Source organism: Etheostoma spectabile, chromosome 9, assembly GCF_008692095.1.
Source record: "Etheostoma spectabile isolate EspeVRDwgs_2016 chromosome 9, UIUC_Espe_1.0, whole genome shotgun sequence".
Classification (NCBI taxonomy): Eukaryota; Metazoa; Chordata; class Actinopteri; order Perciformes; family Percidae; genus Etheostoma; species Etheostoma spectabile.
In genome coordinates this window covers 35,493,503-35,520,230 of record NC_045741.1, presented here as the reverse complement: position 1 = coordinate 35,520,230, position 26,728 = coordinate 35,493,503, and the positions used below count along the sequence as shown (strand labels likewise).

At 41.5% G+C, this 26,728-nt stretch overlaps 1 protein-coding gene across 2 annotated transcripts in view; it reads right to left on the bottom strand.

The window, feature by feature from the left end:
• Positions 1–26,728, bottom strand: part of glis1b (GLIS family zinc finger 1b) — an 81,108-nt gene that overhangs the window by 47,528 nt on the left and 6,852 nt on the right. For both annotated transcript variants that reach the window (XM_032524798.1, XM_032524799.1), the window contains exons 3-4: positions 6,558–6,747; positions 3,788–5,336 (exon numbers count right to left, since the gene is read on the bottom strand). In XM_032524798.1, the coding sequence (XP_032380689.1) occupies positions 3,788–5,336; positions 6,558–6,747 (1,739 nt within the window). The remainder of the gene's footprint in view (positions 1–3,787; positions 5,337–6,557; positions 6,748–26,728) is intronic.

The window sequence follows — 26,728 nt, the reverse complement described above, 5'->3', positions numbered from 1 at the left end:
AACATCCAACTTTCCTTCAACAAGTGGTTGACTGAGTGTGTTAGTGAGTGTTTTGGTGTTTGTCTGTGTTTGTGTGTTTGTGTTTGTGTGTGTGTGTGTGTGTGTTTGCGTGCGTTTGTGTGTGTATGTGTGTTTGGACAGGGTCCCATTAAGCAGCCAATGCCGGCTGTGTTTTATCATTGTGAAAGGGGCGGGTGGCTCTCTGTACATATGAGTAAGACTAAAGTATGTAAATCTACCCTTTTGTGGAGCAATTTACTTTTGCTTTTAAATAATTTGTCAATTACATCCCATTAATGGTGTGAACCCTGGGAGAAGGAATTAGGAACTTTAATCAAATAAAAAAAGACAATTATACTGTAAATTAACATCGACATGCTGCAAAATGTTCACCTCTCAATCACCTTACTTTAATTACATTAAACTTAAGAAGCATTTCTTTTCAGCCAGGTGCAAAAATAAAACTTTAAATGAAGCCTTAGTATTGTATCAAAGCCAAAAGCGTCTTAACAAAACTACCTTTGTCATTCACAGTACATCATTCTTAATTCAAAATGCTTTATTTCTCCAAAAGACTAACTTTTAAATTATGCATGTAAATGAATCAGGTTTTATGACTAGAACCATTTTACCCCACAACAACATAGCCTTCTCTAATAACATAAACAGCATACTGTTGTATTAAATAGTTCAAAACAAATTTGACCAAAAACCCTTTGCCAAAGAAACCAAATAAACACAAAGCACAACGCTGTACTGCTGCCCCTGCCATGTAAACACTCAGAGAGCTTCATGGTTTAAGAGGATATTTTCTGACCTTCATAGCTCACAGACTAGTGTTCAGACACTTCAAATCCGCGGGGCCGGCCTCTGACAAAGCAGAACAATATAAAAGTCTGGGACCATGTCAGGTCTACTCTTGCTGGATATATTTTTAATATTTATGCAGACAGGAAAAAAATGTAATAAACTAAAACAACAAGTGAACTAGGCATGAAACACAACAGGATATTGCAGAGAGATTATGTTGTTTCCTTCTCGCCCGTGTATCCTCAGTGCTTGCCTGCCCTACACAACAGCCCAGGGCTAGCTTTAATTGGCGGGAGAGGGAGAACCAAACTTATTTTCTAAAAGGTAGCAGAACTTTTAAAGAGCCACAAACTTAGCCATTTACATATGGAAGGAACTGACTTTTTTAAATGCAGAATTTCTTAAAAATATTAGCAAGGTACAGACTGTGACAGGCTGATGCAGGGGTCGGGGTACAACTTGTGATAATGACTTTTTCCTGCCAAGGCGCAGCATGAAGCAAATGCTGTGCAGCTGTGTGAAGAAAAAGAGATATAGTATATGTATATAGAGAGGTGCGAGAGAGAAAGGGAGAGGGAGAAAAAGGAGAGAAATGTGTTACGTTTGGATGTGAGGAGAGCTCTGTTTCATGAGCGCCTGCTGGAAAGATAATAAAGGGATCAGCTATGGCTTTTCTACAGCATTTGGTCCCAAACAGAATGTCTCATATGCTTCCTCTATACAAATTGCTAAAATTCTTGAATACCTTTGTCTATTGCATGAGCACAACAAACACAAGAGGCATCAGTGCTTGTGGCCAAAAAGCACACAAGCTCAGAAAAAAAAAAGATTTGGGATAGACAAAACTAAAATACATGTGCATGCAGGCCCTTTCAATGCACAGAGACACTAGGTTTCCTGTATGTATATAGCGCTTACTTAAATCCGTATAGGCAATATACAAACACAAACACAGCTACAAATACACATAGAGAGTGTGTTTATTTTCTCTGTCCCTTCAAGTTTATCTGCTGAAGTCCTAGATCAACATAGATTCCATCGCTGCTGATTAGATGTGTTGATTCAAGCTTGAAAACATTTCACAGTTATGTTTATGTTCTGTCAGTAAAGCTGGAGTGTTACAACCCAACATACTGTACACAGAATCAATACTTCCTATTGTGAGAATGAATGGAAACAATATCCCCATTTTCCCATTACTGCATGGCTGTGAATGTATGTGTGTATGTGTGTGTGTGTGTGTGTGTGTGTGTGTGTGTGTGTGTGTGTGTGTGTGTGCGCGCGTGTGTGCGTGCTTCAAATGAGGGTAATCGGAAGGTTAGGTTGTGTAGCAGAGTTTCATAGTGCCTCATGTCCGCAGACAGAATCCAGTGGCTCGTCCACACTGAGCCGAATTGTTGCAGCGCTCACATATGGTAAACATCTCCAAAAACACACACATACACAAACCTTCACAGTGACACATTCATGTATACACCTACAACGTATACATATACAAACATTCACTCAGTGTCTATTTTCTGTGTGTGACCCAAATGTGAGTACAGTCCCCACACAGCGCTCCAAAGAGCATCAACAATGACGACGCAAATAAAAAAAAGACGGATGAAAGCCTTTAACACAACACTCCTAATGTAGAATTAACAGTTGGGAAATGTACAATGCAGAAAGTTACTTCCAAATTTTTGGCCCACATTGAGCCAAGGAAGCAGATACACAAATATACGGGAGTGACGCAAAGTAGGGAGAACAGCAGCAACAGTTTGAGTTTGTGTCTTTTTGGCTTCAATCGGCGTTCAGCTCATAGTGCACTAACAAGTATCAGAATTAGTCAGAATCAACTTGAATTACTAATACAGCTCCACAGAAAACTGCCAAATACAACTTTCTATTAACAGACCCTCACCTCAGCTAATTTTACAAGCCACTGTTGCTTAGAAAAATAAACAAGACCAGTATTTATTTCTTAAAAAAAGAAGCCTGGAGATAAAACAGGTGTTGTAGCAATATTGCACACTCACGTTTTTCAATAATTAGGATTTGGATGGGTTCCTGAATTTGAAGAGGACCACTTCTGACAGGGGCTTTGGGTGAAGCCATGAATTGAGCAAGACTAGCAAATGTTACCGACTATCCCTCTGTGGCTCCCTTCTCCAGACTACTACATTTCTCCTCATGTTTGGCTTGGATATGAAGCCAACTCACTTAATACTTGTGGGACAGCTAAACATTTAAAGCTCCCATTTAAAAGGATCAAGTGTAGGCATTGTTTGGTTATGTTAACCATATGTGTTGGCTTTTCATGATCTGAATCCCGTCTCAAAAAACAGAGTGCTCGTGAAAATAAACATGGCTTCTCCCTACACAAATTGTGGACTAATTGTGTATTTGGACTAAATCATTCTTAAGGTTGGAGGGCTTTTTCCATTTGCTAAGGGACGCGGGGGAGTGACAGCTTGACATTGATTAGTGTGTTGACTTGTGGAATTGGAGCCTTACCTGTAAAGAATACAACCACAAATCTATTTATACTGACGAGGTAGTGCTGCTCTTACAGCAGCTCACATCTTCAGAGGAGAAAAAAAAACCTTCCACTAAAAACACAAGCATTATAATCATAACTGTTTCTCAACCAAAACAAAATAAAGGTTTCTGTTGAAAAGTAATCAGCAGTGAAGCAAGTCCAGTCTTGTCTTTGGACACAATGGACATGTATTATAAACCATCTTGAGGGACTGTAATATGTGCTTGTGTTTAATTCAACAGATGGTTGCAATTATGGAACAAACTACACTCATATTAAACCAATAATTACAACCTAATATTTTCCAAAACAAAGCAAAGATTAGTAAAAGTAAGACAACTGACTATGAGGGGATTTTGAAGAATAGTGGTTGGCTGTATTTGTCTATGACACTAGTTTTTGGGGGCCTGGCAAGTGTTGTTTGGATAATTTGACAGAATCATGATGACTCACCATACACTTGTTAGGTTTCTCTCCGGAGTGGACTCTCATGTGAATGAGCAGCTTGTAGCGGGCGTTGAAAGGCTTGTAGCGGCGAATGCAGCCGGCCCAGAAACAGGTGAAGTCCTCACCTTTGCGCTGGTCAATGTGGACCTTCTCAATGTGCCTCACAAGCTCCTCCTGCTGCTCGTACGCAGCACTGCAGTCAATCCAGCGACACACCTGCTTATCGACCAGTGATCCTCCTCCGACTTCTTCTCGCTCTGGGGCTGAGTGAGACCCAGGAGGGCCTCCAGAGGTCGGTTTGAGTCCCAGGGAAGAGGTTGGTGCTGTTTGCTGGTTTTGGTGGTGCAGCAGGCCCCCAGGACTGGGCCCCACGTATTGGTGCAAGTGGTAGGGTGGAGGCATAGCAGGGCGAGAGGGGTGGTGGGGCTGACAAAGGTGCCCACTACGACCACTCAAGTGATGGTGATGATGATAGTGGTGCTGAAAGAGTTCATCTTCGCTGGGAGAAAAATCGTCCAGGGGCTCCTGTTTGAGGGCAGCCCCTGATCTTTGGCCCCCATCCAGGATTGCCCCGGCTTCAGGCCCCAAATGCAGCATCCCAGACAACAGGGCCCCGCTCATCAGTAACCCCAACCCGTCCGAGCCTCCTCCTCCTCCTCCCACACCTCCCCCGGCTGTTCCTCCAGCCCCACGCCCCTGCAGCATGGAGCCCCGCTCCTCACACAGCCCCTGGCTCTGCCCTTGGCCCTGCTCCGGCTCCACTGATGACACTGAAGAGGAGGATGAGGAGGAGGAGGAGGAGAGGGACAGCAGGCAGGTGGCAGGTGAGGATAGCTGACAGCTCTCCTGTAGTGTGGCCTGCTGGGGGCTGCCGTGAGGTGGGGGCCTCTGGGGGGCTTCCCGTGAGCAGGAGTTAGAGGGTGGGGATGTAGAAGAGGAGGAGGAAGAGGAGCAGAAGCCGGCACTGCTGGCGTGGCTGGGCGAGAGGTTAGTGCGGAAACCGTTGACGCAGGCAACCATCGACATTTGGGAGGAGGAGCAGATGATGGCGGTGATATTGATCTCCTCGGAAGTAGTGCCAGTAGTCGACGGGGAACCTGTGGCAGCAACGCTGCCAGCGGCGGTGGACTGTGAGGCCAGGGACAGGCAGTGTCTCCTCAGACTGCTAGCACTGAGCAGCCGCGCTGAATGACGGGAGCCAGTTGGGGACAAAGCCAGTGGGGAGGAGCCACCTTCATTATTAAACGGTTGCACTGTGTCCCCCGACACAGCACTGCCTACATCGCTCACTGTGCATACGCCACTACCGCTGTTGCTAACATGAGGCGCTCCAACTATCTCGTCTCTTGTCATCCCCAAGACTTGGCCTGCCCTACAGTTTGGAAACCCGGGCTGAGACGTGCTGTGGCCCCCAGACGCTGTGTTGGAGATCTTGTAGCCCATTGAGCTCTCCTGTTTGATTGGGTAACAGAGAGACGAGCGAGCCCCGTTGGCATTGCTGCAGCCCAGGCTGGGTGAGGCCCCCGACAGGGTCCTCTGGAAGGCAGAGGAGGATCTGCGAGGAGAAAATCACACAAAGAGGAATATGAGCGCCATTAGCTCACCGGCTGATGACAGATACTGGCTGGTTTATCCTTTCCACCAGGAGCACTGTCAGAGTTTAGTCTCCTGTTTGCTTACCCCTCCTCCAATCTCTCAGTTCACATTAAAACCATGTCATTCTAAATGAGTCCCACTGACCTCAATTTATATTTCAACCAAGTCTCTCATTCATTGTAAGTTATGAAACATACATTAACATTGATGTTAATAACGGGGTAATATCCACTGCTGATGATCCAAAGTATTTTTATGAATAAATGAAAGTGGATCTCCTGGTAGTGAAGGGATATGAATGGGCATTTATGACTAAGAATAGAGAGGGGGGGATGGATGGATGGCTACTGAGACTGAGAGGCCACTGGCTAGTGTGTCCTTCTGACAGGCTTTGATGACATAAAGGGGTTAAACCCAACCCTACATTGGGGATAAATAGGGAGTCACCTGTTGTGGTGGCATAATTACAGCCTGTGAAGGGTCACCTTTTACAATACTGTGTATTATGGTGGGAATCTTTGCCCTGCTGAATGGGGGACCCAGGTCAAATTTCTCCATGCGTTGCTGTGATCTCCTACATAATCATTCCTGTCAGTTGGCTCATTATGGATTTTGTCCAAAGCCCCTGAGTGATGTGAGAAGAGCTCTCTTTTCTCCGGGCTGTCTCATGAAGGAATCGTCTTTGTCCTTTCCCGTTAGCATGCTGGGGGAAAAACATAGCTAACGCTAGCTAGGATTGACTTTGTCATCGTTATATTTGACCCCCTCCTCTGTCTTTCTATTCAGGAGCACCATTTCCTGTTTGGCTATAGTGAAAATATTGAGAGACACTATGAGAGAAGTGAATGGCTGTCCAGAAGCACTTTGATGGATGAGGAGGGAAAAGAACCCAACAAAAAAGAACTGTACGGGATATTCTTTCTGACTTGACCAACAGTGGTCAAAAATTACACAACAGAAGAATCCCATTAGCATAACATAAATGTTGTACTTTGGACCTCATCGGTGAGACTGTGTAAAGCTTTCAGCAACATATGTGTACGGCTGGTGCACAATAGCAAAGATAATGATAAACACACTGTACCTGCATATTGTTAGTAATACTATACCCAACCGGAAAAATTCCAAACTGGAACAGGAACAAAATTGTTACATAACGGCAATGATAGTGACAGTTTACCTGGTGTCTTGGTGGGGGCCGTCCTGCAGACTGAGGTCGGGTGTAGGTCTGTCGCAGTGGAGGCTCTGGGAATAAAGCCCCCCTAAATGACCCCCCACCAGTAGTGGTAGGCTCTGCCCACATCGCATCAGGGTGCCCTCAGCGTCCCCTAGCTCAATGTCTAAATCCTTTGAGCAGTAGGCACCATTCACTGAAAGAAGAGCAGAAAGAATATCACTAAACTGGCTAAATCCTCTGATTTGTGAAGCTTAGCAGTGATCCAATGTCAGTCTAAAATTAAAAACTGGCTTAGCAGAGTGGACCCAGTGATTTACTGACTGCTCTGGAAAAATACTCAGTTTATAGTGGGATCCATGCCATCAGTGACATGTTGAAATCCTATTAGATTATGAGTATTCTCTTGAGGATTAATCGTTGGCTGCCACAACTGTGGTATCTAGTGATATATGGAGAGCTCTTTGGCAAAGCCCAACTGGTGACACTAAGAATAACGTTGGAAAGATTTATTGCTAAATATTATTGCTGGACTAATTGAGGAATTGTATTCCAAATAGAGATGCGTCCATTTTGGGGGGAAAAACAAACTGAAATTAATTTGTCCGGAATATCCAGCCAATAAAAGTGTAATCAAGAATTAAAATGACATCCTGTCGATTTAAATTTACCACCAGTTCTAATTCTTTGCATCAATCCTTTTGTGAAAATGTGTTGACCTCATTAATTTAATTTATTATTTGGTAAATTACACATTTTGTAAAAGAACAACCTTGCAATTAAAGTGTGATGTAAGTCCTCAGGGATTTCATCTGGAAGTGCTAAGTCAGATTCCTAAAGATGTTTTTCCTGCTTCTTCAGAGATTCATGCAACAAAAACAAAAAACTGGGCGAAGGAAGGAAGGAACAAATGAATGTGTCATATATCTGCACAATGGGTTACTAAATTAAAATGTTCTTTTTTGTTGTTGTTATTCCTCAGGCTCAAGAACTATACAACTAAGCACATTTTTAAGAATTTTCTTTAGTCATAGGTTTTTTATCATTCCAACCTGACTATTTGAGAAGAAATAACGTTTTCATGAAAGGGAACAAAAGACATAATAAAATAAGAAAGAGAGAGATGAAAGTGAACAAAGGAAGAACTCAATGTATGAGGAAACATTTCTGACGGGTAAGCCGATATCCCCACACAATCTTGCGTAGGCAACCACGCGTCCCCTGTTCCAACTTTCCTAACTCAATTTCTCAAATTCAATTTGCTTCTTATGATGTTATTGACAATGTTATCACACACCATGATCCCTTATTAATAAAGTCACACAAGCACTCTGTATGCAAGAGAAAACAAATAAAAAGGTATTGGAAGGGAATGAAAAGGATGTATGGGGTAAAAATAAAAATGAAAATAGTGAGGGAAATATTCAGCAAAAATAAGGGGTTTGGGCTACAGATGAAAAAGGAAAAAAGACTAACAAAGGAGAAAGATTTTACAACATGAGTAACAGATGGAGAGGGAGAGTAAACAGTAGAAGAAAGAAAGAGGGGTTAGTGTTTTAGAATATGGGAAAAAGGTTACAAGGACGAACAAAAGACAAGAGAAAACAAGGGAATTTTGTGAGTCATGCTATTCTCAACTTAAGTAACATCTTTTCACATATCCCTCCTACAGTGGATGTATCCTTAGTCTCCTCTGCATTTGTCTTGTCGCGGGTCATGGCTGAAACACAAAGAAGTAAAGAAAAGGCAAAGCGAGCAACGCAAACAGTCAAGTATCGCCAGGGGACCGTAGGAACAGCGCTGGTTTCACTCAAAGCTGTTAACAAAAGGCTAAATGTCTTTCAGCTCTGGTCTGTTTTCAAGCATACAAATCATTCTGTTTATCATATTCTGGATTGTTTGGTCTTTTTTGTTTTACTTTTTTCACTGCTTGTTGGCTGAGCGTATACAACTTTGTTTCTCTATGAAGGTTTCAAGGCCCGTTGATGGGAAGCCAAGTGTTCCTCTGCCTCAAGTCAGGAGTAATTCAATCAGGATGGCCAGAAGTGACATGAGTCAGGATAGAGATGACCAACATCATCAGAGATGTCTTAATTAGGCCCTAACTGTCCATATGCATGCACACAAAAGCACAAACAACCACATAAAAATATCGTCATTACAAATCACTGGATATCCTGGCAGTTGGTCAACAAGGCCTTGACTGAATGCACATGCTCTCTCTCACACACATATCATAGTCACCACCATATAAAACAAAGACCCACACCAGGCAGCCCGGTAAATGTAACCCAAATTATGAGACAATGCTCTTTCAAAGCGCTCTTTCACAATACAGATTAGATGTTTGCCAGGAAAACCCACCGTGTAGATGAGTTAGACATAGAGAGAAGACACGAATTATCCCAGAGCATTGATTACCCGTCTGCAGATAGATTTTTTGGGAAATATCACTAGAAAGAGTCTTCACTGCCAGAAATCATTGAACAGAGGTTGCACTGAGCTTATTAATATAATCAATAATTTTTAGTACCAACTTCCAAAATTTGTACCAAATCACGTACCAATTCTTGTTAGATTCCCAATCTTCTGTTTACTCATGTATGACTCAAGATCAGATGGTTCCTGATTAAAATACACATTTTGCTTTTAGACTGTTTTATACAGGCAAACTTCTTGTACAGCTGTTTGTGTTTAGACAACATCATTTAGAACCTTTTATGTCTTAAATATAAATGAAATTACATTAAAAGGGTTTGGTAAAAAACTGTATTTATATTTCTGAAATACAGTATTGATAAAAGTCAGGTATCATATCCACACTAGTCTTGAATATTTTTAAATAATACCCAACCTTAGTTGGTATCATCACTCATACTGAAGCATACATGCTCATAGTGAACATAAGTAAGAGAAGTATATAAGCAAAGCCCGTTTACGGAAAGCCTGTTTACTCCCTATTAAGCCCCATTATAACAATTCTGGTTGCAGTTCCACTAGAGTTCCACTGGGGGTGATTGCAGGCGAGTGAAAAATGAATGGGAGTCTATGGAGCTAAACGGCTAAATTTGTCTTGTTTGATGAATGCTGATTGGTCAGTGAAGGACTGATTACGACCGGAGATCCCGCTTGATGGCATCCGAAGCGGAGCCAGAATGTCAGACTGAATATGTCGGCGTGGTCTTTAAAACATTAACAAACCTCTTTCTAGCACGTGGATTGACAGGGAGAGCCTAACCTGTTCGCTGTGTTGTAGATGCCTAGAGAGAAAAAAGGAAGTGACTCAGAGCTTGCCGTAAAGCAGCATCCCCGGCCGTATGATGTGTATGACGCCTATGAGATTTTTAAAGGCTCTTAAGAACAAAAAAGACACTTTAAAAAACACCCAGCAGGGTATATTGTGTTAGTCTCCTCTTTTAAATGCAAGATTCAAATTACTTGACAAAAAATGATATCCTGAGGAAAGTAGATTTTGAAGGGTATAGCTCCATAGAGTCCCATTCATTCAGCACTTGCCTGTGTCTGGTGGAACTGCAACCAGTTCAGAAGCCTGAAGTATCGTAAGAGTGGAACTTCTTCCTTTATTAGAAATTTGTTGTTTTTTACCGCTTGTGAGCTGACTTTCACTTTTTTAATTGCATCTAGGCGTTTGCATGGCAATTGGTTGCAGAATCATCAACTGGTCTAGAGAGAGACAATGAGCAAGTGTCAAGGAAACCCTTGCATGGCTTTACTCGTTCAAATACAAACAGGTGAAAGTACTTAAAAAAAGACTCCCTTGTCTGTGAATCTATATCCAACATTCATGCTGAGTTTTGCATTGTGTTGCAAAAGCTCAAGTGGACCTACTGTAAGTGTCTCCATCCGAGAGACACCTTCTTAGTGTCCCCAGGACATTAAAATCAGAGTGTCAAATGAGTGCGAAAGGTCTTGCTGCAGAAAGTTAGCACTAAGGTGATTTAGAGCTTTGCTACATTAACAGTATCCGTCATGCTCCGTTTGGGGAAAAAGGCTCCTCAACATATGGTGGCTTGGATGGGACCCAACAGTAAATTCAGTTTACATGTGAATGTGCCATGGTAATTCAGCGGTGAACATTTCATTGTGTCAGAGCCTAGTTTGATCAGGAGGTGGAAGCCAGAGAGAGCATCATGGTCTGAGGTGAAATGTAAGATATCCAGCAGCAGTGACAGGAGGTGAGAGCAGGTATGATGTGTGTGTGTGTGTGTGTGTTTGTGTCTGTGTGTGTGTGTGTTAATGTGTAAATGTGAGTGAGTATGAGAGAGAGATGACTTCTTTTGATTGTGCAGAGCTTATGGGTGGTCTGTTGAGCAGCTGTGTGCTCATCGTACTTTACATTCCTTTGGCTTTGGATTTCAATTTTTTCCATGTCATGTTCTGGGCAAAACTTGAGCTGTTAAAAAAATAATTTCCTGAAAAAGGAAAAAATTTAAAGTTGCTGTGTGTTTTTTGACCGGTGGTAGAAACTCTATGCAGCAATGTTTTCAGCAACTTCGCTCACGGACGACATGATACGCATTCCTACCGACAGCTTCACGCTATTTCACGGATCAACAGTTGGTGGCAGTAACGTGCAAAGAAGCATAGCAATGCGGTAGGGAACAAATAGAACGCTATCAAGTTAACATGGATGTTTTAAGGTTTGAAGGATTCAAAATAGTCCTAAATTCCACCTTTGCAAATGTTCTATGGAGGAAATGCTTTCATCACACAAAAGCTCCACAGGGTACTTTTAAATTGATCTCAATCTGTAGGTACAATAATTAAAAAAACATTTAAAGTTAATCTCTGCAGATTATCTACAGAAATGGAGTTTACTATTTTGTTCAATTCTTGTGAGCACCTTAGAACAAGCAGGGTGGGATGCTACTCTGATGTACACACATTTGCAAGCAATCGGGGCCAATTAGGAGTGATGCTGCAAGGGCGTGAGAGCAGGGACGCAGAGGCACAAAGAAAGACAGAGAAAGAGGTAGGGTAGTGCCAGAAGCACCAGGGGCAAATGTTGTGCTCAGTGGAGAGACCATGTACAGATGTTCTGGCTCGTCCTCACAAACAGCCACTGATATTAGCAACTAGGCACAAATAAGGACTCTATTGTTATTCGCCTCCTAAAACACCACCTTGAAAAAAGAAAAAAAAACTATTGGAACAAGGACTGTGAGCAAGAAACAATCCCCGTTGATAACATGTCTAATAATACTCTGTTACATCTAAAGTGGTATCTTCCGGCCCATAAATGTCATCACATGGTATCTATTGCTCACCATGCCTCCTCTCTTCTCCTGTATAATTAAAGTAGCACGTTCCTTTCAGTGAGCATCACTGCAGCAGGATGAAGGTAAACTTAAAACTAAAGGAGCAGTATACCAGTTTGTATGCTCCATTGCACATGAATACATGCATGTAATGCTTTAAGTTTGCAATTATAAAGGGATATACGTGGTTATTTGAGAACTTGTTTTGGGACATGTATGATTAATTTTTGGCTGAGGTTGTGGAGGAAAACAAGGTTCCAATCACCCTGCAATATGGCTGCTCTGATGTCATCCATTTGTCATGCTTTCTTGTAGTCAAAATCCTCTGGGAACACAGCGTTCAACGCTGGTAAACTCAGATGCATAATGATCTTGAGTGTAAAGTGTTTTCAAATTCTCCTGCTGATTAATACAGCCGCCGTGACCATGGAGGCTGAAAAATAAGACAATAGACAGGAACACTGAGTGAATGCACACTCGATAATTCTGATAATTAGGGGCACGACTCACTCTTTAGTGGATAGTTGCGGTCACTGTGACGGCGATTACATTGATTGTTGAACAGGCTTCACATACTGGATGAATTTCCCATTAGGGATCAAGGCCAGTTAGGGTCTGCTGTAATTGTACACCTATTCAGGCTGCCTCGGGGCTGATGATCAGAGTCATGTTCAAGTTCAGCAGTGTTGTGCCTTGGCTAAAAACTCTCCCCTGACCTCAGTGACTAATAAATGACTAATAAAGCTGAGCAGACACATGTCTCCAATCTAGCAGAGCTTAACCCCTCTGAAACAACATGGTAATTATCCCAAGATATGCAGTTATGACTGCATTGCCATAAAAGCATTCAAGTCTGTACAGTTAAGATCAAACTACATTATCACATAGTTAAAGATGTCACTGTCTCCCTCAATGAATCTCTCACCTTCTCGCACTTTCTGGTGACATTACTTCTTTACAGACAACACCAATCCTCCATCTGATCAGCAGATGTTATAGACAGCATTATTAAGTGTAATTGGTGGTAATCTGGGGCGATTTTTTATTTCGGTGACACTTCATTTTCTATAATTCTCGCCTCTCCCTTTTAAGTCACCTAAGCGTTGTGTTAAGTGCCAGAGTGAGACTGTGCTTGTGCCAGCGTTTAATGCGTTCAAGTCTTCAGAGACATGCAGGCCTCAATGAAAAGCAGATGTGCCAATGGAAAGATGGTTTAAGGAGAGGAAAGGGGAGTGATCGGAGGTGTACTCTGCTAAAAGAAGGGGGGGGGGGTGGTGCTGGAGAGGGAAACGGGATGTCAAGAGTGTGATCCCAACATCTGAACCCAAGGTACAACAAGCTGCCAAAACCGCAAGACAGATGCCTCTGGAAATCCAATGTGACACCTCAACTGGCCCCACTTTGGCACCATAAATCATAACATTCAGCACCAAAACAGTTAATAATGATCATTTTATTCCCGTTTGCCCAGACACCCCCACTTGCCATTGGTCTCCCCCTCTCCTCCTCCCTCTCTTTTAACATGAGACAGGTCAACAGACACAAGTGTGTGACAGAAGTCTGCAAGACTTTGTAGAGGGATGCTCTGATTGTGTGTCTTGTCTGGTACAGATGTTGTGTATTAGGGTCCAAAGCCTTTCCCGGCTTCTCCGAATCTCATAACTCATGTCTATATTTGTGTCTGCGGCATAGGCCCGGAACTTATTTGTTTGCTTAGTAATGGATGTATGATTGAAAAACCTGAGGGCACAAGTAAATGAAAAATAACAACGTCTACGGAGAAAGCTCCTCTTAAAGCAGGTGCAGAGCGAGGGAAGAAGAAAAACTCTATTAAATTACAGTTGGAGCACAGAAATGTCCATGTTTTTGTAGCAGGATTACCAGTACCAGAAGACAAGAGAACCTTCATGAGGCTAAAAATTAATTTGTTCTAGCTGATTTTAGCTGCTCTCATCCAGGTATCCTTGTTCCTCACTGTTTTCTCATGGTCAGCTTGGTCACACAATAACCTCCGATTAGCTTCAAGAAAGTTGAATACAAAAGGTTAGTGAAGAAGAGGGACTCATGTGGCTCCAGAGGCCTCCACCTCCAAGCTTTGACTATTTCTGGGCACAGCACAAAAAGAGTTCACATCAACTCCAAAAGAGTTATGAGATTAAAGAAATCATTAGTACATATAACAAATAAGCCCAGTTGTCAATGCAAACCTCTTTGCGGATACGTCTGGTTGTTCATGCTAAGTGGCTACAAAGGTTTTAAGTCATACTGATGAATGCAGCGGTGGGTAAATGATTAGCTCTCCTGCATTTTGGAAAAGAAGGCACATGTTGTGGGAAGCCGGCGTCCTCATAATACCAGGCTTTTCAAATGGAGCAGTGCTAACCGCAGTCATGAACACAAACAAATAGTTGGCAGCCAACAACACTCCCATCCCCAACCCCAGCAACACACACCACCCACCCCGGTGCCCACCGACTCCAAAAGATCAACCACCTTACCACATGGTTGAAAGAGGGGGCGCTGCAAGTCAGAACCAAAACACAGGAGAAAATGTTGTGGGATTATGTGACTCTGCACACGCCTTTCTTTCTTTGTGTCTTTCTCTCTCTATCTTTCTCTCTCTCACACACACAAACACACACACACACATACACACACACACACACACTAAAGTCTACAGATGAAGATGCAGTGAACGGCTGTGTTCATTACTGGTCAATTCTTACCAACCGTCACATCCAATCCTTTTCTCCGCTGTACTCCCTGATTAACATAATTAAAACTTTACACTTGTGCATGTCACCACCTGGTGGTAGCACCTTGTCACTGGTCATGCCCTCCAGGCCATACCTTTTGACAGCAAATCTATCAACAGGTGATCCACATCAATGGGAGAAAAAGCATGGTCTTAAGACAAAGAGCTACAGATAATATAGGTTCAAGCTCAGATCAGTCAGTCAGTAACATAATATAATAAAAAATTACACAAGATTTTGTTTGAATTTTAAAGCACATAATTTCAGAGTGTCCTCTAGTGCAACAAACTCATTATTAGCTTTGTTGCATGTGATTCCCCTTTAGGCAAATTATTTATTATTTTAGTTATTTCACTCAAATTCATTGGCAGAGCTTTGGATGCAACAACTGATAACGTGTTTTAATAAAACATCTGACCTCCCCCTGATAAAGCCAGTCACCTGGCACACATATATGTGGATTATAGACAGTTACATTTTGATGTTGTCATTTTTCAATTTAGGATATTGTTCCAGCCATTGTGTCCTTTTCAATAAAGCTTTGTTTGAATATGCAGTGGTTGTAAACACCGGAGAAATAACAGACTTACATTGAGTGGGCAGTTTATTAAAACGACCCTGGTAATGCCTAAAACAACAGACCTGCAACAAATCCTCCTAACTTCATGAAGCTCATAATTTTCAGTTATTGTTGAGACTGTGTTGATTCAACTTTATGGTCATTTTGGAGGCTGTAGTTTGTACTGTTGAATTGTTATTATTGTCATCATATTATTTTGAATACGTTATACTGTACATTACAGTACATTACATTACAGGTCTCCCTCGTATTAAATCGACCTTCTTGTTGACTAGTTTTAGCCGGGTAAACCTAATAAACTGGCCACTGAGTGTATATTCTGACGGGTTGATGTATAATTTTGAAATCTTCACATAATGCTCATGTTGCACATCTCTTTTACAAACTAATGAAAAAATGCAGTCACAGCAGTCTCAGTTATTACATTTGCAAGTGTAAACTCAGAGTAAGCCTGTCTTTAAATAATTATTGTGTGTTTGCGTTTCTAACAGCTATAAGAGGGACATGTCAGAATCAACAGAAGTGAGTAATTAGCATTAGCAACTATAAACCACAAGAGTATATTTGAAGAGAAAAAATACAGAAACCCAGACTTAATCACCAGGAAATCCAAGGAAAAGATCGCATTGTGCAGAAAGACAATGTTTGCACACGGACATCTGGAAATGGCAATAAAAAAGCACCGTAGCAATGATTGATCGTCACAAAAATAAGCACATCTTCTATCTTCAAGTCCAACTATTTTAGAACATTTCTTAATACAACAAAAATGTGCATAGTCAACAAACCACTTTAAAGCCAATAGCAGCCACAAATCTATCATGACAATCCCTGTCAAAACAAGATTTTGCCCATAAATCTGTACACTGCCAGGATTAATCACAGACAATCACAAAGTTTTACAAGGAGTGCTCAGCCAAACCACATCCTATAATTTGACAGAAAAGCCACATAATTGTAAAGGCCAAACAGTGTACAAAGCATCAGTCAGGCCCACGGACTGACTTGACAGACCGGCAGACTGTCAAGACGTGATGCACTTGGCTGGCAGACGTGACAGAGACGCATGGCTTTGTGACAGACACCTTTATAGGGCTGGTGACAACACGGCCACGGAGCTGGGCCAACAGTGCTGAAACCTTGGCATGGGATCAGGAGGTGCTTCAAACCCAAACAAGAGGCTGCTCTGTCTGGGGAGGCAGCAGTAAATACTGGCAGAGCGATGCCAGTCCAGAGGACTGACAAGCCCCACACCCTCAGAGAACGTGTTAAAGGTGAGACTGGTATATTTCTCAACCAAAACAAGTTATTTCCTGCAACAACTAAATATAAATAGTGTAACAAAATGTTTGCAATCCGTGTTTATTTGACAAGTTTTAGATCCTGTATCTGTGTGCACAGTACTTTGAGTGTCTGCGTTTTTGACTCAGTGTCTGAGTGCTTGTGTGTGTGTTCACTCATGAGAATAACCAGTGTATATCAATCTGCTATAAACAATAAGCATGATGACTTAGTGCAGACACTGCATTTTCCCCTTCTGAACAATAGACCTCAGTTTGTTCGTGTTCATGCTCAAGTAGCACCAAAACACACCAGACGTCCCTCTGAAACTGTAGAGAAATCAGATCAATTTGTCAAACATAAGCATGGCGCTGTTTGTCACAATTGCTACAATAGCACAACAGATTTGTATTGTTGAGGACGGCTGGGTTATGTAAATAACTTTTTTCAAACAGAGGTCATTTGAGATGATGGCTTTATTTTCATGTTGAATTATCAACGAAAAAAGAGACACGATAGCGCAATTTTATTTATCCTAATTTCCCTTTTTTAATGCAGATGGTATAAAGGAAAGTCAGAGACTATTATGTTAAGTGTTTGTTTGTTTCTTTTGTTTGTTTAGTTATTAAATATTGAAACAATGAGAAATGCACACTATAGTGTATACATATGAGCCAAAAACTGACTATAAATTGAGTTAAGTTTGTTTTTATATATAAATGTTTGCTAAGGTCTGTCAGTTGGATTATTTTTTCTAATGATGATGTTTATTATTAGCAAGAATTGCATATTCGGATATTCCATTCATATTCCAAAATTTACTTAGTTTCATATGATATTTTTGGGTTATTTTCAGCCTTTATTTTTGACTGGACAGATGAAGATATGAAAGGGGGAATGACATGCAGCAAAGGGCCACCAGTCGGAGTTGAACCTGGACCCACTGCGCCGAGGAGGAAACCTCTATACATAGCCGGCCGCGCTACTAACTGAGCTATCTGTCCACCCTAACTTCATTGGTTTGATGTGGGTTACTATGCATGTGCAGCTGTTTAGATAATTTGCTATACTATGCTGTCTTGCTGTGTTAGCTCATCCCAGCACCAATGGCCTTTTCCTTTTGGCCCAAAAGGCTGTCGGTACAAAACTCGCAATACTCCTTCGGTCCTCTTCAGCCAGCACCCAATATTGACATGGAATCCCAAATCTGTGAGAGATTTCGATTGAACACAGATGGCAGGAAATTCCTCGGAAATGACAGTGGCCAAACTCGACCACAGAACATGAGAATATCTCCATGTAGCAGACGCACTGAGGCCCATCTGACAGATACTCTCTCTTCTTCTCACCCAACACCGCCTCCTCCCATCGATTATACTTTGACAAGAGGAGAGATTTATATGACTTCTGTAAAACAAGTGATCAATTTTAAGCAATTACTGTATACTTCTAATGGTTTAGAGGCAGCAGTGGGGGAGAAATAAATGAATAGTTAGGAAAACGTCTGGAGGAAAATTGCCTTGATGGTCGGTGGTCCAACTGAGAGGTTGAATGGTAATTAAATCACATTCGAAAGGAGCAACATTTGAAAATGATTATTTTGTTACCTACTCACAGGGCACATAACCTTCTGTTATTCTCAGAGGGGATGCTAGTTGTTTAAAACAAGGGCCAAACCAGATGTTTTAGGAACCAAAAGAGGAATCCAATTTCACTTCCTACTTGTTACTTTTTGTTGTTGTAGCGCAGGAGGAATAATGGAATGTTACTTTGTGAAAAGGATATGTTCAAAGCATGCATAGTAATTGCTTCACTTTTGAAGTTTCCGGTTAAAGTTGAGGCCATTGCTTCTCCACAGTGACCACAATGAATATTAGCTAGTCAGGGAGATAAGCGGTTAACTCACCCCCAAAATGGAGCTCTTTGAGGAAAACGGGTTTTTCAAAAGCCCATGAATTTGCTATGACAGCAGAGGCACAGAGGGCTTTTATTTTGATTTGATTATACATGTTTTTTCATCCCATCGCCGGATTATTAAACCCTATACTTCAGCACAAAGTAAGCCGATCTACTCAAACACAAGGCACTACATCCTTCTGCCTGCCTTAAAACAAATGTTATCTTACAAGACAGGACACATCGCAAAAGAAAATGTACACTAAAACAATGCCCAGCTACTGTATGTCAGAGAATTAACCTGTGATACAGTCATCTGATGATGCACTGCAGTTCGCGGTTCAAGTGAGATCACTCTTTGACAACGTGGTTCGTCTTTTTCAGATTATCTTCAAGGAAGATATCTTGAAATGAGGACGATCACTCAACTTGTTCTAAGAATAGTGACACTGTTTAATTTAAAACTGATGACACACAGCAAAATGGTTAATGGTTCTGTAACTGATTCAAACCAACAGCGCAGTCAACATCCTCCACCAAAGGGCATTAACTTGGCTGAAAAATGGCCTCCTCCTTCACTCAGAGGGCACCACAGTATTGGGGTTTTCATAAATATACAGAATAAATATGAGAGGGCCCCAGGCTTTCAACTGAGCAGACCTGTGTTGAGTTTCAAACCACACATAGCTAAGGAAGTAAGCAATACCATTCTTTTATTGTGTGGGGAGTCCTCATTCACCAAAGGCTTTGGCACTGAGGTTTACCCCCCTACCCCTCACAACCACACACTCACAAACACAGATCACACATAGCGACAGGAACATGCACTCGAAAGTAACCTGAGAGGGACAGTCCAGCAGACATTATATATCACTTCACATCAAACAGAGCTCCATGCTGCTGTGAGGAAGGGGGCTGCAGTTCATAGTCAACCCTGTCGGAAGAGCCCATTGTTGGCCACCGCTTAAGCAGCAATGGCAAGACTCCTGGGCCTCCGTAGTTACAAGGACTACGGACCAGTGGGGCCTGTAAAAACCAAAAATGGTACCAAATGACACCTATGGAAATACATTCAATCTTGTGCGGTGGGAGGTCAATACACAGCTATTTACACAGACAGCAGCGCTGTGTTGGAACAGACAGGGCCACCATCAAAGAGCTTTATGAGCAAATATATTCTCACTGCGTAAGCATTTTAGATGTCCAGGCATTAAAGCCCTCCTGTGTTTTCCTTCTCTTGTTTAATGGCTGTAATAAGATTCCTTTTATTATGATTTCTGCTCTAGCTACGTCCCTTCACCACGTGAGTCAGCCGATGCTTACAGCTAAAGTGAGACAAGAGTTTTGTCTAGTGAAACGATTTCAGAGTCGGAACTTTTCACTCTGTTTGACTCTGGCCCCAACCCCAGCACTTTCAGTAACATTTATATAACTAAGAACAGTACAATATAAACAGGGATTATTAGGATTGAATTTGGTGCTTTAAGAAGAACTCATAGTTTTACAGTGTAATGACACATGCGAGAAAAATATATACGGTGCAAAAGGACATACAGGCACAGTCAACAAAAGACAATAGACATCATTTATCACCTGTGGACCAAGAATGTCCTCTAAGGTGAGATTGCATTAAGAATAAATGAGGATTCCTTACTTATACTTTGCTTTACAAATACCAAGCAAACAGGAATGGCGCTAATATAATTGCCACTGCTCATCATGCCAACTGATAGGTAGAATATTTAAGCATGTAGAAGGCTTAGTTTAAGGTAACCCGATCCCACAGTTGAGAATAGATCGGAATGTGTCTATCTATTAGAAGTGTCTTACAAATGAGGAGTGGTTTGAAGGTAACATTGTATCACAGAAATAGATAAGCTATGTGAGGATAAGAAGAAAAATATAAAAAAGGAGTTATTCTGATGTTCAGAGAGAAACTTGGGGTACACACGTGTGTGTGTATGTGTGTGTGTGTGTGTGTGTGTGTGTGTATGTGTGTGTATGTGTGTGTGTGTGTGTGTGTGTGTGTGCATCCGAGTGTAATAAACTCAAAAGTAAAAAGTGAAGGTTGGCAGGTGTTAGATTTTTAGGTAGGTCTGGGTTGAGTAGGAGCTTAATCAGACAATAACAAGCAGAAATAAAGAAGTCATTCTCCTCATCTTGGCCTCTGCCATGTGTGTTGTTTGGCTGATCTTGGCCCGATAGTGTAAGGTCTGAACAAAAAGAGAACTTGGAAGGGCTCTGGACTGTACCATGTGTCAAGCCTTTCACATAACCTGGCATTCATTGTGAAGCTCTTTTACGAACCATAAAAAATATTCATTTCGACCCTGACCTATTTTCCAAATTAGTCTCCAAACCCAAAAGGTTTGCTTTTCATTTATTTTTATTTGAAGAACTTTGAAATGCAAATGTTTGTTTCCTTGCATGTAAAAATTGAAAGAAACCGTCTTAAAAGAGAAATGTGATGTGAAATATGAATTCTGGCCCTTTTACATCATCCCTAAGATAAACATGCGGGTCCTCATTGCAAGTCTTTTTGTGCTGTTAAATGAGTGTACTTTGGCAGGCTGCAGTGTACATATACTGATGCTTTGCCTCTCTCGCTGGACTCCTTCATGACTCACAGCTCTTGAGGCTTGTAGACGACTGGCATCTTTACAGTGGCCCAGATTGGCCATATTTTCGTGTCAAATGACAGGTCTGGCCCTGTAAAAGTGGGCACTGTGGTAAACTGTGCATTTACATTTACAGCTAAAGCTATCAAGGACATAGCTAACAGGTCTTGTTGACTTTTGTTGAATTGCGGTTTTAGGGGCTAAGCATTACATATTTCTTTCACTGCAGCATTTTCAGGCCCTCAAATTAAAGTACATCCTTGCTAAGTTTCTTTTTTTATAATTCATTCTATTTAATTAATCGTTCCTGTTTAACTTCCATTTTTTTTCTAGCTGGAATAAAAAACTGCATTCTTTAGAACAATAATGACTTTGTTATTGCAGAAATTGTGCAAAATGTATTGCTCCCAGCGTATCAAATCATTCTCAAAGATTTGCAAATAATAAAAAACCTACCGCCAATTTATGTTGGAGGCCAGTACTAAACTGCCATTTATGTGCCATCAGATATGAGCACCGAGACAATCAAGGCACCAAAGATGCATACAAATGACTCAAAAATAAACTTGAATTATTCATCACTATGTATATGTCCATGTCATTTTAAATATTTTAAAATACTTAATGTATTATGTTTCTCCAAGATGACAGGTTACAGTACAAACGGTGATGCTCAATTCAACATGTCAGACGTGCCAACTGTTCCATGACATGTCCGGCTTCATTCTGGAAATGTTGGCTACTTCCGTTAATCCAGGCTAAGCCCACATAAACAGTGAGAAATCTCCGATAAATGTTGGCGGTACTGTTCAGTGTGATCAAGTGAAATTGGCAATCAGTTAAAACCAATAGGGAAACATGGGAAGTGAAAGATCAATAACATTTGAAAATGGACAAAAAGATTGTTTTATCACCTGTATCTTCTGGTAAAAACATTTGTTGTGCTTTTACCCATCAAGTAAGTTGGCAGGGGACGCTGTGATGATGCAACTTTGTTACAAACCCAGCGATCTTAATCGCAAAATGATTACATCCAAACCAGACTGTCAACATCTTGGCTGTTTGGTTTATGGTTGTCAGGGTGAATTGTTACTAGCTGATTTTGGTGATTTATTTTCACAGTAAATGTAAAGCACAGTTTGAGCGTAACCCATGCTTACAGGGAGAAAAGAAAACATGTCAACGTGTTGTACATTAGTTTTTTTTGTTGCTTTGTTCGTATCCCTTAACGGAAAATACCACAGGTTTTCACAATGCAGCACAGTAACAATGCTAAACCCTTATTTATATAGTTCTTTTGTCGACTCAGACCACAAAGCAGTAAATGACAACAATAAAACTCTAGTCATTCGGTGCAGTATTTCTATGCTTTTGCTCACTTAAAATGTCCTGCATTGTTTTAACAAAAAACCCTGAAAGGCCTGTGTGTTCCTCTACAGGACAGCAAGCACGCTGTCAAACTCTATGGAGCACTGCAAAATGCACAGGGCTGTGTAATGTAGTGGAACAAGCAGCAGGTATGTGTTAGTTAATCAGTGTTTGACTTAAGATAGAGGCTGAGGTTGTGTTCGGGAGCGGTAGGGCTGTTTTGACTAAGCCATCTCAGCGAGGGCCCGGTCATGGAGACTCCCAGCATTTGTTAAAGATTAGTGGCCTAGTCCTGATGTACTGAGCTCCGGTCAAGCAGAGGGCAAGGCTCGGACGTGAGGCGAGTTTCACCCTATCTTTTCCATCTGCAGCTCTCACACAGCATATCTACTAGTCCGGGTACATGAGACACACTGAATAATGTGATTAAGGGTTTTGGAGCTGAGTTTAGGGTTCGCTGAGGGAGGTTGTGCAGAAGTTGTTTCCTTAGGAAGCAGCATTCCCCCGTTTGACAGACAGTCACAAAGGTCATCCCGCCACAAAGCCATTTACAGCATAAACAACGCAATAAGCGTATCAAGATTGTCCATCTTATCCTATATGCTAAAGTTCCCTATTCTGTGTACCACATGTGTACATTTGTGCACCTTCTGTGTGTCATGTTTCTATTGCATGAGAGTGTACTGTTAGATGTGAAGTATCTGTGCTGAACAAAGCAATAACAATAGCCCACATGCTCTCAGCTTATCATTAGCCAAAATACTAAATGAAAACCAACTGTGTGGGAACAATAAAATAATTTGTCAAGGGAGAAGGGTGCAGATAAATTCTAAAAGCACTTTCCAATTGGCTGAGGCTCCAGTTGTCCTGGGCCAAGTGCTCAGCACCTGGCTGTCACGGCTCTGACGCTGCCTAATTCATTTCAACTTTCAAACACATGCCTTTTAGATCACTGTCGATACGAGCTGAAAGTGCCAGATTAGGCTTTTTATCAGTATTAGTCAACATGTGCTGTGAGCTGACTTTTTAAGGGCAAGCGTTAGATAGACAGAAAGGAGAGAAATCGTGCTTTCCTTTCCTCTCTTCACTCCTTCAATCTGTCCACTCCATCTGTGACTCAGCTTCACTGAGGACATACTGGGGAGAAAGCCAGGTACTCATCCCAAATATCCCCTTCAAAAAACTCCTGGTGATGTATAAAAGATGTTTTCTGCTACAGGAAGGTTTATTAGCTACCTAAGCCATGTGAACCATGTGTCTTGTCTGTGTGGATCCAAGAATTTTGAGCGTATCAGTTTTAAGCTAAGTGAAGCTCTTCTTGATGGGTTTTGGCTTCCTTGTAAAGGTTAAACGTTGAGCTGGGGGAAACAGCTGTAAATTTCAAGCCAGCTAGGACAGCTACGCACTGGTTCACATTTGGCTTAAATCTTTCAACATCCATTTTTAGCTTAACCTGCCTGCCACCACCATCTTTATTAAATATTACAGAAATCAAGGTTTGGAAGGTCCATCAGGTGGCGATCCAAAGCAAACATTTCTAATCAATTGATAAAAACAGACATCTACACAAATACAAGCACACAAATACCTAATCAAATATTATATGACACACACAGATATTAAGTATGTCCCAAAGCATTAAATGACCATTATATCTCACTTGTGATTGATTCAGTCAAAAAAAATATCAGGGGGTCTGCATTTACTTTGCCAAGTTTTGAGATTTCTTACTTTCAAAAGCAAAGTTGCGTGTCCTGTTTTGGAAACATGCAACAAGCGGCTGACCAGTGTTGCAACATATTCCGTCCTCAAGCCAAAACAGCTAAAAACAATAACATTTTGCACAGCATTGTATTAACCTCTTCACTGGATTTTAGGTTGGATCTCTGCTCTAATTAGCTGGCAAAAAAGTGTGTATCTTACATTTTCAAGGTTTCCATGTTCAGAGTTCATGAACATGTCTATTCTGTCCTCCACTTTGACCCAAACATTAGCGTGCGCCCGCGCACAGACACACACACACACACACACACACACACACACACACCACACACACACACACACACACACACACACACACACACAGTCCAAATCTGCGCACTCATAAAACTGCCAACAACGAGCCCCATAAGAGATCCTAAGTGTCCAACATGATGTTTGTGTTAAGCAGTGTATTATAGAAGCCGACTTCTGGGTCTTGGGGGGAATGTTAAGCATGTTAATGAAGAGTGCATACTGAGGCTATTACTCGGTGTAATATGGATCCATTTAACACACTTAGGCTCAGCCCATATGAACCATATGAAAAAAAGGGATTGTACGTTGAATCCTGGCAACAAGAAAATCAAAGAAGAACAGAACCGATTGTCTTTAGAAAAAACGCTTACAGGAGAATGGTTTCCTCATTTAGAATTACAGGAACACACTGCCAACAGAATGAAAACTGCACCACTTTCTCTCAAATGCAATTTCTTGTAGACAATATAAAGCAGACAGATACTACAGGAGCCAGAAGATTACAGATGTCTCTACTGTTTCCAACGATAACGTCTGGGCAGAGAAACCGGCTCATCTGTGAGCTGTGGTTTTTAGTCCCAGATGGTGAAATCGAGCAAACATCTCTGGTAGGCAGCGACATCAGTACAGCAACTACAAGCCAAAGTCATCTTAGATTCCTTCAACCCACTGTTCGGCAAGCGGTCTGTCAAATATGATTAAACAAAGACACCTGACATGTGACAGACAGAATAAATTGACAATCTTTGGATTAGCTGAGGAAATGACCTGGAAATATGAATCAACAATCTCATTCTTTTTGCAGCAGAAAGGTAAGACTTTTGGCTTTCGAGTTGAAAAATGACTCCAATAAATGACATCACAATTATCAAAAATTACAATGTAGGCACTGGCACACCATTTCTATTGCAGTGTTCAAAGGATTAATGTCTTGTTTGCTGTCTGAGTACTAGATGGGGTGTTCTCATTCAGAAAAGATTCCCACACAGTGAAAAAAACATGGGAAATTGCATCTTCTTATCACATACTTTATCTCCTTGCTCCAAAACTAGCTCACTGAAAACCAGTCTTCCCTTTCAAATGTAATTGTCTGTAAAAAGTCTGTAAAAATATCCCTAAGCGTTACAGATCACAGTGCTGGCAAAGAGCCTCTTAACTTTATTAACATCCAGAGTCGGCCTGGCGAGGCTCCCAGCTCCCTGCAACTTGGACTTACAAGTGTTAACCTGAACAGGGCTCACCTTCCCAAAATATTCTACTTCCTCTCTTCATGCAGCATTGTACTGTCCACATTTCCTAAAGAAGAAACACTTTGACAAAACACCAGTCCACCTGTGCTACAATGCTGCCTGTGTGCTTTGGATGAATGGCATCATATCACTCTCGACACTGATGGAACCATTAGAGGTCCTGAATTCAAGCAATACATAAGCTATTATAAATTTGGTATAAACTCAGAGATTTGCTTGCCAGTGCTTTAAAATATATCATTGAAAGAATGCTTAAATAGATATTGACTCTGTGTGATGGAACTGGGCTCTCTATCTAGGACAATAACGTGGACAGATCTATATCTGCCATGAAATAATGCACGCATTAATATATGAGTCCGAATCATGTGCAAGTTGTGACGCTCGGGGTTTGTGACTGATACCAACCCACATAATTTGCCGACAAACAAGAGTACTTTATTTTTCTGTAAGCAACCTTTATTCCGTCGTTAATTTGTGCGCTTATTAGTCCTGCTAAGTAAGTTAATACAGTGCAGGGGCTGGACTGCAATGCACATGACTAGAGAATATGTAATTCTTCCAGAATGCTGGGCTTCTATTAACAAGCACTATTAAAGTATATAAACTGCAGTATTAGAGTTTATAATGTCTTTCATAGTCCTCTGGGGCAGCGCCAGCCAATGGTGCAGTGAGCTGACTGGGCACTGCCCCATGGCAGCTTCCTGGCAGCGACGGAGGGAGAACAAGAGAGAGGATAAAACTCAAGCTTTTGGCTGCTTTCTCCTCAGCTCTAATGAAGGTATTAAAACAGCCTCGGCTCGCATCATGTTTGCCCGTTTGTTTTTGACCACTCAGTTGAAGCCAATGTTTGATTGGTTGGCGACTTAATCTCCAACATGTCCAGCCTTGAAAAAAGGGCCATTTCAGACACTACTTAAACAGGGTTTTTGAGCATTTAAAACTTGTCCCTTTCAAAAGGTGATCTGGGTCCCGGGCTGTGATGCACACTTAGCAACTATTATGTGTTGTATATGTTACGCACATCTTAATCACAGATACAATGAGATAAACTGCTGATGGAGTAGTAGGAGACTCTCTGGTGGGAAAAAATTAAATGCGAGTCTCCTCATGATTGACTCAGACGTCCATAA